This window comes from Anomalospiza imberbis, chromosome 5 (assembly GCF_031753505.1).
Source record: "Anomalospiza imberbis isolate Cuckoo-Finch-1a 21T00152 chromosome 5, ASM3175350v1, whole genome shotgun sequence".
In the NCBI taxonomy this organism is placed as follows: Eukaryota; Metazoa; Chordata; class Aves; order Passeriformes; family Viduidae; genus Anomalospiza; species Anomalospiza imberbis.
In genome coordinates, this window is record NC_089685.1 from 61,657,595 (window position 1) to 61,671,301 (window position 13,707).

The window sequence follows — 13,707 nt, forward strand, 5'->3', positions numbered from 1 at the left end:
GGAGTTGCTGAGGTGCCAGAGGATTCAGAGAGAGCCAGCTACCAGCTCTCTGCAGCCAACATGCCGCTGCCTGTGGCCACCATGGTGCACTGCCCACCTCCCTGGCCCCAGTTGTGTCCCCCTCTTCCTCGTGAGCATCCATCAGGTGGCTGCCAAGTCTGAAAGAGGGGGGCAGAAAGTCTTAAATAGATTTTTGCATTTGCACCCCAAAACGCACCTGGGGCCCAGGCCTAGTTCTCTGCCAAGGACTGCAGTCAGGACACTGGTGACAGCCACGCCAGGGTATTCTCCCAGATATGAATTCTTTCACCCGGTGGGGAAGCTGATCCACACACAGAGTTGAGATACTCGATTTTATTTCATGTCGCGCAGAGATGGGTGAGAAGTGGTAAATCCACAAAGCTAAGAATTGTTTTATACGCACATACATACACAATGTACATATGCAAGCATATTTATACAATCCTATTCAGGCAACATTTGCATAATGAATCTACATCACTACCTGGCTCAGCTACTACTGCCTTCTCTTTCCCCACCTCAGTTTAAAGGTACAGGTTTAAATTCATGTGTTGAATGGGTGAGGGTCTTCCCTTGGAGGTGCGGTTTTCCCATTTCAATGCACCAAGTTCACTCTTAGGATACAATTTCACAAATTAGTTAAAGATTTCTATCCCACATCCCTCGAAGCTGGTTTAGGCCGCCACATAACCAGTCTCTTCCCTTTATCTTACATCGCATCCTGCATCTCTTATGTCAGATCATTCTCCTTTCCGCAGAAATTGTTCTCCCCGCAACTCGTACCCCCGTCCCCGGGGGCCAGAAGTCTGGGAGAGGGGCCGGGCGGCGGGGACAGCCGTGTCCCCAAGGCCCGGGGGAGCGGCCGCCCCACCCGTCGGGGCGGGCTCGGGCAAGGCAGGTGAGGCGGTCCCGGCCCTGCCTCTCCCTCCTGCCGCAGCCTCCTGCCCTCGCTCCCGGCCGGCGCTGCGCTGGGGGTGCCGGCGGCATGGCGGAGTCCCAGGTGCTCCTGCTGGACGAGCTGCACGTCAACGAGAAGGTGACAGAGGCCCAGGCCCGCTTCTACTACAGCGAGGAGCAGCGCCGAGCCCTGGAGGCGCTGGTGACCCGCGGCGAGGCCGCGTACCGGGAAGCGCTGAGGAAGGAGCAGCTCCGCGATTTCCTCTCCGGCCGGGAGCTGCAGGACCTGCGGGGCGGCTGGCGGGGCTACGACGACCCCCGGGAGGGCGGCAAGGTGGCGCGGGGGCCCGGCGGCGAGACCCTCTCGCTGGCCTACTGGCCCGAGTGCTCGGACACCGAGGTGCCCCCGCTGGACTTGGGCTGGACCGACAAGACGTTCTACCGCGGCATCAGCCGGGTGTCCCTCTTCACGCACCCGCGCAAGGAGGAGAGCGCGCCGCACCTGAAGGAGGTGGTGCGGGAGATGATCCAGCAGGCGCAGAAGGTACGGCCCGGCCCTCGACGGGCCTGCCTTGCTCGCTCTCACCCGGGCCGAGGGTCTGGCTCGGGGCATGGGGTGGAAGACGGGCGAGAGCCGCCGCGGCCGGGCTGCTCTCGCTCCGAAGCAGGAGCGCGCTGGCCGTGCAATGCTCGGCGTCCACCAGGCAGGGCTTTCCCTGCGCCTCGTTGCCAGTCATGTTACGCTTTGCCAAAGCTGATGCCTGTGATGGGGTTAAACCTCTGCACACCCCCTCCACGTCCCCTCACTTGGGGTTCTGTACCTGTGGTTCGCGTTGTCCTGTCCCGGCCTCATTCCCGGGTTCAGAGGAAGACAGGTCGGGATGCTGTTACAGCCACCCCTACCTGGTGTGTGCAGGTGTCCCTAGTTAAAGACAGGGCAGCGCGTTCGTTTATGGGATGGTGTTTTTTGCGTTTATTTTTTGTGGTCTCAACACCGTCCAGCCTGAGCTGCAAGTAGACCAAGTGCACACAATATGCGGCTGCTCCTCCCGTTTATTTTTCCCTGGAAATGACTGCTGGTGGTGACAGGGCACCTCTGGCAAGGAAGCAAACCAGCCATGATGCTACAAGAGCTTGCTTTGAACAGGTGGGGGCAATCACGAGGTTTTTCGTCACCCACGCCGGATGTGGGTGAAGTTCCCGGGGAAGACCACCCAGGAAAAGATCTCCGTCAGAGCTGACACGCCCTTTGGGTAAAGGGGGGAACAGTGTAAGAAACTTCATTCCTGTGCTTAGTTTTGCAGCTTTCTGGTTTTTCTGCTTTGTAATTCAGCAGTCATTTCCTCCTTCACCTGTTCCCCTCTGCCAGCACACACTATATGCACCACTTTTGCAGACTTGTTCAAACCGAATCTGTTGGGAAACACAGAAAACTTTCCAGAGGCATTAATCTGGTGGGTGATGTTCTCAGCTCCTTGCTCTCAGAAATTGTGCACACCCTGTAATTCTGTTCAGTGACTGGTGTGATCAGTCACTTAGAAGACAGAAGCTGTAAAATCCTTACACTCTGATGTAGTGCAACTTCATCTCCTCTTTGCGCGGCTACAAATGCTTCTATAGACTGTTCAAGAACTGGGAAAGTTTGTTTCTTTTAATAGCTGTGCCTGGCACCTAGAAATAATTAATTCCTTTGTAGATTTTTATTTTTCACTGACTGGACAAACTGTGCCCCTCCCAGCCTGAAGCTGGTTTCATATTTAACAGCCATTTGAGTGTTTAATGGTCCTTTTCATAGATAACTATGCCTATTGTGTTCAGCTGAGCCGGCCCTGGCAAAAAAGGCTCCAGGTAGCAGCTTTTTAATCAGCAAATAAGAGTAGGGGATTGTTGGGTTTGTTTTTTTCTGAGGGGGGCGTCTAAACAGATACTGGTAATATGTGGCACATGTCTGTGGGTGGCTTGTCATCAGTATTTTACAAACATATGTTAATTAAGTTACCTAGCTGCAAGGAGATGAGCAAGCATTAACTTGCCAATCTTAAATTTCCTGTGAAGAGCTAGGCACACCTATGGGCCCTACAGATAAGTTTATTATCCACAGGATTGGAAGAGAAATGGGGAAAACCTCTTGCAGGGGTAGACACTCATGCTCTGACTTGCTGTGCTTGGGAACGCTCCTAGGTGATCTTGACAGATCACTAGCTGTGACAGGGGTTTGAGATGGCAAACACAACAGGCGTTGCCCATGGGAAGTTTTGACTGCTGTTCTCAATGGTCCCCAGCCTTGGAAAGAAGCCTGAACTGACCCAAGGCCCCACAGCCTGGAGGGACCCATCCCTTCACATTGCAAAGCCAGTACTGACAATTAATGGTTTGTCCAGGATGGGGTGTAATTTCTGCAGTCGTTACACTCATTGGAAATGGTGGGGATGGAGACAAAAGAAGTTGGTGCTTCTGCTATCCATTCTCTATGTGGATGTCCTTACTTCAAATGAATATTATTTGGCATCCTTTCTCCTAAATAGCTCATCCAACCACTATGTGTGAGGGGAGAGGGAGCATAACAGGTCTGAGTTAATACATGAACTGTTCATGCCTTTAATTATGATTTGCCTGTATGTGGAGTTGTTCAGAAACAAGGTGGCACAGGTTCTCTGTATTTTAATTTTTAGAGATTCTGGTAACATTCCTGTTACATTCCTGCTGGGAAGGGAGAACTAAGGCAGGACCTGAAATCCTGCCTAGTAGAAGTTACTGTGTGATTTAGTATGATATAGCTGCAGCACAATTCACCTCTATCAGGAACGTACATGTTAATGATGAGCATAAATAAAATGTCAGCTCTTTTTTCTTTCTCTAACAAAGGGAAGCTGGTGTAAGCACTGTTGACAGAAGGAGCCTGACAGAGCAGATGTGTTGGTTGTTGTTGGCCGTACAAGCAGGGACTCAGCAGAGATTCAGCAGATGCAGTGGGGGATGTTTACTGTGGCATCACTTTCCCAAAAGCCATTTGTACAAGGGCATTTTTCACAGGAAAGAGGCCCTTGAACAAGGGGGAGAATTATTTTCCCTTTCTTAGGGAGCTCCTGCAAGAGAGCTGCACCCTTTCCAAGTATCAAGTGAAGAAAGTCCTACAGTGTGATTCAGTATTTAGCTCCATTCACACCTGTATATGACATCCTGAGCCCAGATGGGCTTATTGCTGTGATCCCCAGCACCTGGGAAATGAAAATTTAGACAACTCTATTCCCAGCATACTGTCAGCATGGCAGCTCTGACCTGGCATGCTGATGTTATGCGAAGGGACTAGAAAAACAGTAGTTTCTTCCATTGATAACCTTTAAAATGTTGGGAAGAATAACTCAGGCAGAAAAATTAATTGGTATTTCTAATAGTATAAAAGATACATGTTTTGTCTTTCTCTCCCTTTCTGTAAGATCAGCATTAAAGTTAGCCATAACCTTCTTGGTTTTGCTGTTACTCATCCTATAAATGTTCAGGCTTGTCTCTCATGTCAGTGAAAGCTTTTGTTTTTATGTAAAATCTATGCCTGGAAAGAAGGATTAGTTTTATACCAGGAAAACAATACATGCGAAGAGAGGGAATGATCATTTTGCCTCCAAATCTTGAATACACTCCAGTCCCTTTCTGAGAAATGGAGTATTTATGTTTGAGCTCAATAAATCATTCCTGGGGAAGCGAGCCCTGAGAACAGACTTTTTGCAGGGATTTGGGGGAAAAAAGGGAAAATAGAGTTCTTGTTACTACACTATGCATCATGGCTGAGGATGCAGGCCCTGATTCCTCTGCACATTCATTCTTCCATTAGACACTTTCAGGTTAAGTGTTAATGTTTTCAGTCTTTTTTTTTTCCAATCTATTTTCAGTGTTCTTATTCATTTAAGTGAGTCCTTACAGAGACAATGGAAGTTTCTCAATACAGAGGAAAAACTAGGTATTTGGCTTTGGCATTCCTCAGGCTCCTAAAATAAGTCATTTTCATCTGGAAGAAGGAGAATGCTTATAGATATTTACTAAGTTCCTTCCAAAGTGCAGCAGCTAACCCAGAAAATTAGAATTAGTGGTAGTGCTTGGGCATATACATCCCTGTACTTTTGTCTCCCTATGGAGGCTTCTCCTCCATTATCTGGTATCAGTGCTCTCTTTTATTTTGCACCAGTGGGACAGGCCTTCCTTTCAGTTCCTAATATTTATTCAGTTGTCTGTCTACCATCTTCTTGTTTCCAGATTATTGCAGTGGTCATGGATGTATTTACGGACCGGGACATCTTCCGCGATATTGTTGATGCGGCATATAAGCGCTGGATCCCAGTCTATATCCTCCTAGATGAGGAGAGTGTGAAGCTCTTCCTGGAAATGTGCAGATGCCTTGACCTCAGTGACTTGCAGATCAGGGTAAGGTATTTGGTACTAAACCATTATCTCCTGCAGGTCATTGGCCTTTCGCAGTTGTAGTGAATCTTGGAACTTGCTTGGACCGGCAAACACATCTCTTTCTGCCTACAAGTCATACCACAACACTTAAAGTGATGGAACACAGAGAGATAGCAGCGTGGCTTGATAATACAGAAGGAAAGAAAAAGGAAAGATTTGGATTGTTTTGCCTTTCACCCAAGACAGGGATCTGTGTAGTTCCCTGGCTCTTGTGACCTAAAGATTCCTGTCTGCGGAGAAAATTATCAGAGAAAATTCCTATAGGTCTTCTAGGTAAGGATTCAACCTAGAGTTCCAAGCAGCTCTTTGCGTTGCTTGCATGGATCCCTCTTACAGGACACATATACTCTGTGAAATCAAGACTTTCCTACCCAGCAGTGATCACCTGGGAGTGAATGAGCTTGTAGTCCTCCTCTAGGAAGACTTAAAAGAGAATTTAAGGGATTGAGGGCCACAGCTGCTGCCCAGTCCCATACCAGAGCGTGCCTTCATACAGTGCATGCAGCACAGCAGAGTAGTCAGTGTAGCTTGGTTAGCAGAAGCAGCCTCAGAGGGATCTCACTTCATTGCATACAGACTGAAATCCTTTGTACCTTTCTTGTTAGTATTGTATTCCTTCCTTTTTCCCCATCTTTTTAGTCACTGTTGCTACTACAGACTTGTTCTAAATCCTGAAAAAAGCTGCTAGGTTGAAACAACCTATGGGATACCAGACTCATCTCTCTTTGTGATCCAACTGTTCTGTGCAGCAGTGGTGCAAAAAAGTGCTTTTTGCCTGGAGGAGGGGTGGATTTTCCTTAAACACTCAATTAATAGTTAAAAAACCCCCAAAACACAACCAAAACTCAAAAAGCTCTGGAGATTATAGAGTCTCATATTAATCATTTTAGGAGAACCATCTTAAATCTCGATGAAAATTACCTCCATATATCTGAAGAGTTCTCCTGTGAACTACCACTCTGTTCTGAGTTTCATCAAAAAAGACATCCAGCTGAGAAGTTTTCTCATTTTTCTCCATAACAGTGGTGGAAGTTCCTTCCTTCTGGTGTCTTTGAAAGCAAGACACAGACCTCATTATGACAGACGTGTTTCAAGTGCCAGTGGTATTGTGTGTCCTAGGTTTGTGTCTCTTTGGTACATTACTGTGAAATCACAGCAGCAGTTCCATCTGCTCCGGTACCGGTTTCCCAGTACTTTTCTTACCGTGTCATCATGTACAACAATCATGTCTTCAGTACTACAATATTTTAACTCCTGGACAGAGTGAATGAAAAGATGTCCTGGTATTTTAGAAAGAGTTGTGTTGCTATTGGAGAGGTGAGTTCCTTTCAGTCTGTTTTTTCTGTCTCTAAAGCAGTCCCCTTCTGCTCATCCTCTTACCATTCTACACAGGCTTGACACTCCTAAACCAGTGATCCCAGTGATGTGCTACAGCAATGCCTAGGTCCTGCAGCAGTCTAGTTGTATGGCTCTCTCTAAGGAGATGTAGTTTGAACTGATGCAATCAAAAGAAGGAGAAAACACTTCTGTGTCCCTTCTGTGATTCCATTCTTTCATGGCAGCCCATGCTATGTTTTCCTTTAGACATCTTTAGCTAAAAATAGTACAATCTGAGTTGAAGGAAGTCCACTGAGAAGAAATTTTTAACATCTTTTGACCCAGTTGTTCACTATTTTGCAAAGCTTCAGCCTGCAGATTTCTGTCCTTCAAAATTTCCCCCTCTTTTCCCAGGTATCTCATACTGGATCTTAAATTCCCCTGAAGGTTGTTATCTCTTTTTTTCCAGTATGGCTTAGGTTTTTGTTAGTCGTGCTAAGGTCAGTGCAGTTAATTCCTGTATATGGTTCTGTGGAATGACCAGGGAGATTCTTCATGGAATGGGGAAACAAGTCATTTGCCTCTCAAGGAAGATGTTCTCTTAGTATCTCAGCCAGAGCTGCCTTGGATGTGCCTATGCTGCTGCTTGGGTCAGTGTAGCAGAAACCATCATGTAGGGATTTCCCTGGCAACAGGCTTTGGATACCCAAGGAGCTCCAGCAAGGTTAAGGTTTCTACCTGAGAACTCCCCCCAGCCTTTCCTCTCTGATGTAATGTGCCAAGGGTTGAAGATCCAGATTTAAAGCAAGAAAGCAAGCTGGGCCTCTGGTCTTGTTCAGGCAGAATCATTTTGTCCTGTGTTGTTTGATCACAAAAGATACTGAAATTGCTGAGTAAACTCTATCATTCACCCATTTCTTATCTACCATCTTTCTCCTGACATCTGCTTTGATGTCTGAGTTTCTTCTACAGATTTTTAGCAACAGGGAAAATACTACCTCCTTTTTGAATTACCATTTTGCTTTATTCTAGAAGATTTTTCCCAGTTTTCACCAGACATAGTTTGCCAGCAAAGGAATTGCATACTCTTCTTTCCTGCCCTTCTGCCCACCATTCCTTTGGAATGCTTGTGCAAGGTACAGAGGATGTTTTTTTTTTTTTTTCCTCAGGAAGTTGCAGCCACGTGAGATATAACTCTAAAGTTTAGAGACAAGTTCTGATCTCAGGGGGAGAGAGATGATGCACTACCATGAACCATAGGGTCACAATGTTTATTCTGTCTTCTGTCACCACCAGATAGTTATTTTGTTCTATGTTTTCTGCCCTTTTGGTCCCATTGCCCTGTTCATCCAATGCAAAGTGAGTACTTCAACAGTCCTAATACAGGGAGATTTACTGTTAACACTGGGTTTTGCCCTTTGTCTATGTACGGTGATGGACATTTTCACAAAATTATATTATTTTTGTAGAGATGGCAAGGTATCATGATCTGCTGACAGTCTCATGGGAGGGAAACTGCTGTAGGAAGACAGTACCCCACCCTGCAAAGACTAAAAGTTCTTAACCAACTCCAAGCATGAAATGAGAAAACCTCAATTTTTGTCTGAAGGCCAGAGCTCACCCGAAATGTATTTAAATTCTCTCATCAGAATGTTCATGGGTTGTTCATAGGAGCATGTCTTGTGTGTGTGAGTCATATGGCTTCCTGAGCCTACAGGACATGGTTTGTCAGACTTCTGTTATGTTTGACACAAGAGTGTTCTACAGAGATCACAGTGAATCAGAGGTTTCAGGTTTCATAGACAGTAAGTTCATAGCCCCTCAGAAATTCCTCTTTTTTCAGGACCTGAGGCTGAATGTTCTCACCAGTTTTTAGATAAGTTTTTTGTCCTCATGTTTCTGTTAACCCTGACCACAATAACAGACACTCCTGCCCAAAGACAGAGAATTCTCCTAGAGTTCCAAGCAAGCCCAGGGAATGATTTATCTGCAGGAAGTTCACCTTCACATTAATTTTTACATTCATTTTCCTAACATGTAAGAAGTTTCTCCTTTCACTTCAGAACATCTAAAAAGCTTCTGCCTAAGAAACTTTTGAAATTTCATTTCAGTATTTTATGGTTTTTGTCATTGACTCCTACCTGAGATGAGGGAGGAGCGGAATGTGATGTGAAGTAGTGCTGTTGGTTTTTTAATGGTCTGCTACAGTATTCTTCTAGACTGCTTGTGGCTTTCTGAGAATGGGAGCTTGCAAGGCTCCAAACTGTCCAGAGCAAACAGAGGATTTCCCAGTTCTAAGACAGAAGGTACACATAGGATTCTCTGGTGGAAGCAGTTACAACACCTCCCTTTAGAGTCTGTCTTGTGTATTCCCCCTACTCAGCGCCAGTTTGTAAGCACTATGGCCTAGGTCTGTCAAGTCAGTCACAGCATTGCTGACTTTCTAAATTGGGTCTGATTTAGCTTTCTGTGGATTCAGACTGAGGTTTAAAAGTGTCACAATAAAACAAGGAAGACCAATTCCTTCCTGTATTAGGATGCTCTGTCAGGCTTGACTGTTACCAGTCATATTGAGTTGTAGCCAGGGAGATGTTAGTCACTGCTTGTGATGAGGAGTGGTGCAAGTCTGTGGAAAGGAAATAAGGAAATTTAATGCAGACTGCATCTCCCATAAGCCAGGATATTACAGAACAAACCTTAAGCAGGCTTCTGCAACAATATAGATCTGGAGGTGTCACTTCTATCTGGTCCTTCTATCTGGAGCTAACTGGTGCTCTACTCAAAATATTTGTTACTACTGTAACTCTAGTACCCTCTGAAAATGCCTGCAATCCTACCTCATTTATATTTGTCTCTCGTCTTTTGTTATCGTGCAGTCTTTGGTACATGAACCCAGGCTCATTCTTCCTCTGGAGCTTGACTTAGCAATCTACAAATGTTCCAAGATCCTTCAAGGCAGAAAATTGTATACAAATAACCTGTTAAGTGGCTTGATGTTTATATGACTTTGTCCTTATTTTCTGCATTTCAAGATGTATTCATGCACTCTTGTACCTTTTATTCAAGGAGGTTTATGTGCTCAGCTGTTCAGTTCTGTCCCCTCTACGCCTTTCTAAGTGTTACATACAGCTCAGTTACTGCAGAAATTCAAATGTGCTTTCTTTCCACCAAAAGAAGGTGTTAGAACATACAAACACAATAAGATCCACACTTGTTATATGCTGGGAAACTTTCTGCTCACACAGGCTGATACTTCTTGATTCACAGGAGTACATATCATGTCAGAGCTGTTGACTGACGTCTTGTGCAGTCAGCATAGCTTGATTTGGCAAATCCCACATCCACCATTAATCAGCAAGGAAAAAAAAAGTATTTCAGGTGATCAGCCAGCCAAATTCAAATGTTATTTTAATTACTGGAAAGGGCACCATTTCTCCTGTGCTCTACCCAACCTGTCTTCAGCATCCCATACGTATGACTCACTGCTAGGCCTTGGGCAAGCCACTTCATTTTTTTCTGTCTTAGGCTTCTCATCTTTAAAATGGGGTAATAATACTTTCAGCAGTGTTGGGAGCATTAATTAGCTAATGCCCACACAGGACTCCAGACAGATCAAGCAACAGCTGAATGCAAAACAGTGCTATCATCAGTTACTGTTAGTCAGAATTTGTATTTCCATTGCTGTATTCTAGTGGGGGAAATAGCAGTGGATTCAAAAGGCAGAAGTTATATTAAAAAAAAAGCAGTTTTTAAAAGAAATCTGCATTCTTATAATCACTCATTCCTGCATGCTGATTTCTATAGTCTATCAATACTTAAGCTGTCGATGAGGTTTAAAGTAATAGGACTTAGCTCTTTGTGGGATCTGAGGCTGTGCTAGCATTAGCCAAATCCTCCTGATTCTTCTGCTCTGCAAATGGAGAAGAATGAAACAAAGGTGAATTGACTTTCCCAGAACATCACAGGGAACAGTATCAGAACTGCAGTTATGCCTGGGACTATCTGACTCCCAGCCCTGGATTTATGACTCCAGTTCACAGTACCTTTTAGCTTTTCATTCTTAGTGAATCCTTACATAAAAATATGTTGGAATGAAGAAAATTGTCTAGATTTGTGTGTCAGAGCGACAAGATAATTTGCTCCAAACTTATACTGACATTCAATGTTTTTGGGTTTGTGGGGAGGGGAGGGGGAATGTTTCATGTTAGACACTTTGGCACTTCAGCCTTGTGCAGCCAGGACCCATGAGCAGAGTAACACTCAGTCCAATGTGTAAATATATCCTTATAGTATGCACAAGCACGCATCTGTTGTTGAATATCATGTAACCTTAACTTTGTGTTTTTTCTGTGTCTGGTAGTGCTTTGTTTCATTACTTGTAGGTTTGCTGACCAAAGGGTGTGAGATGTGAGGTTTGGGGAGAAGTATTCTTTTTCTAACTACTTCCATTCATTTTGTGAAAAGATTCTCCTTCCTCATTCTCAGAAATTCTTCTTCGCTGATGTATTCAGGACATTAGTAGGGACACTTATCTGAAAGCATTGTCTTGCCAGTGGCTCAAGTGAATAGCTGAAGACAGCAGGCAGGGTTCTGATGATGCTGACCCCTTGGACAGCTATAAACTGATGGAAAGGAATGTCCTGTCTAGACAGGGGATGACAACAGGACTTACAGCACTATGCTTTCCTTTTGCAGCCCTTTTGGTGGCTGATACAAAATGAGCTGAGTCCCAGAAGTAGTGAGACAATGTGAGTGACATCTTAAGACTTGGAACTGGCAATTATCTAACTTTCTGCCCTATTTATTGTGACATTTTGTCTTTTCACCTCCGTGTTAGAATATCCGCATACGCTCTGTGACAGGAGTTGGGTTCTACATGCCATCAGGGAAGATCAGAGGCACACTGGCATCCCGATTCCTGATGGTGGATGGTGAAAAAGTGGCCACTGGATCATACAGGTAGGTTACTCTTGTTTAAGGCATTAAGGCATTTATTTAAAGAATGGTCATGACTTTGCTTGAGAGTCTTCTTCACATGTCACCCCCCTTCTATCCCAGCTTCTGTAATCTGTGTGGCATCTGTAGAAACTGGAGTGGGACAACAGAGAAGGTGGCGTAGAGCACTTCTTCAGAGAATGGAACATACCCATGCTGGCAGACCTTTTCAGAGGTCTAGAGACAGTTCCACACTGCATCAGGAACGGGTCTGCAAGGACTCCCCACCAGTCCCTGTACTCAGTTCTCTTCAGTGAGGTTTTCAGTCTGGAGACTCTTCCTGTTGATTCAGTGCTGCTTTTTTAAATGGGTCCTTCAGAGTTTCAGGGCCTTTTCTCCCAAAGTCTACTGGTCTACATGTCTAAAGAAGAAAAATAATGTTGTGTCATGTATCTATGGGGGCCCATCTGGCCAAGGACATAAGGGCAAATGGCATAATGCTACATATTCCGCTATAGCGTCTTAGGTTTTTTTAGGTGGGCTGGGTCAAGTATGCACCCCAAAATCTAATGTTGGTTCTGTTTCCTCCTCTTAGCTTCACATGGACTTCATCCCACATTGACAGAAACATCCTGCTAGTCTTGACAGGACAGCACGTGGAGATGTTTGACATTGAGTTTCGTGAGCTCTATGCCATCTCAGAGGAAGTTAATTTATACAAGGAACTGGGTATTGCTAACCCATTCCTCCTTGGAATTGGGAAGCCAGGTTTTCATTCCTCCACCGTGGCTAGGAAGTTCATTAACCCAAAGTATGGTTTAGTAGCAGGGGCAACCCGTGGTGATATGATGCTCTGGGCTTCACGGCACAGGCAAGACAATCAGGGAAATATGGAAAAGGAGGAAACAAGTGAGTCAAAGAAACGGTTAAATCAGTTCCTGAATGACTTAGTCACATTGGAGCAAGTGTTCCCAGAAATAGATCCACCTCTGGAGAACTTGAACAAGCTGAATCGGAGCCCCCAGAAACTGTTGTCCCGGCTCCACATGGACCTGAAAAATAAATCCAAATCGAGAGAGTCTATTCGTGACATAAAGAAAGAAGATGCACAGAGCAATGCAAAGCAAGGAAAACGGTTTGCCAGTGGGCTTTTCAGTCGCAAGGCCAAGCGGTCTCCAGGCTCAAGCATTGAGGCCAATTCTTTTGCAAGTGAAGGACATTCAGGAGAAGACCTCGGGAACATGAAACTGGAATATGAGAGGCTCAGTATTGGCCATGCTAGTGTTCGGAGCACTGGAGGCAACTCAGGTAAAACCTTTTACCAGCATACTCTGCTTTCTGTGTCCCTTGTTCTGAGCTTGGCTGATTGAGGCAAGCATACCCACTATAGGCACTTGTGAGTAGATCCTCTCATTTCCTCTGAACCAAAATGAGTGAGAACAAAGGGTAGAAGTTGTATTAAAAGACACAGGCAATATAAGTTGCAAGCAATTTAATGGCAGTCTTACTGTAAGGTTGGTACTTCTCATGTGGATGTTTCTTGTACTTTTGAGCAGCAAAGGGAGAGAAAGGTAAACATTTCCTTGTGTAAAACAGTGCTCAGTTCATGAAGTGCATTTGCCTAATAAATAGCAGCACTATGTACTCTGTTGTAGCGGCTAGCAGGCCACAGATATTTTCAGTATAATCCCTCCTTTCCTCATTAGAGTTTAGGCAGGTGTATTTCCTGTGACAAATTCCTGGTGGAGAAGAAAGGAAAATGTGTTTATGTTGAGGTGAGGGGACAAGGAGTGGAGGAAAGGGTGCAAGTCTTTTTTATTTGCTCCTTTACTACCTTTTTAAATGGGGGAGAAGGTCATGAAAATAGAAGCTACAAAGAAGTAGATCACTAGTTCTCAACTTTTCTTTCTTTGCTAATGCATGATTGATATTTTCACTAAATTCTTCCAAGGCTTCAGTCAGTTGAAGACACAAATGATAAAGATTTCTAACAGGTTATGGGTTCATAGCTAACTCCCCAACATTTTACATGTTCTGTGAGATTGAAGTAAATCTTTGGACTATTCAGACTGGTTGTCTCCC

At 44.9% G+C, this 13,707-nt stretch overlaps 1 protein-coding gene across 8 annotated transcripts in view; it reads left to right on the forward strand.

Moving 5' to 3' along the window:
* The first annotated feature begins 225 nt into the window (after positions 1 to 225).
* Positions 226 to 13,707, forward strand: part of FAM83F (family with sequence similarity 83 member F) — a 29,679-nt gene continuing 16,197 nt past the window's right edge. For all 8 annotated transcript variants that reach the window (XR_010999425.1, XR_010999426.1, XR_010999424.1 and 5 more), the window contains exons 1-4: positions 226 to 1,462; positions 5,167 to 5,334; positions 11,528 to 11,649; positions 12,221 to 12,933. Coding sequence is in view for 1 of the 8 variants with exons in the window: in XM_068191365.1 (XP_068047466.1) it covers positions 1,007 to 1,462; positions 5,167 to 5,334; positions 11,528 to 11,649; positions 12,221 to 12,933 (1,459 nt within the window). In the remaining 7 variants the exon portion in view is untranslated. The remainder of the gene's footprint in view (positions 1,463 to 5,166; positions 5,335 to 11,527; positions 11,650 to 12,220; positions 12,934 to 13,707) is intronic.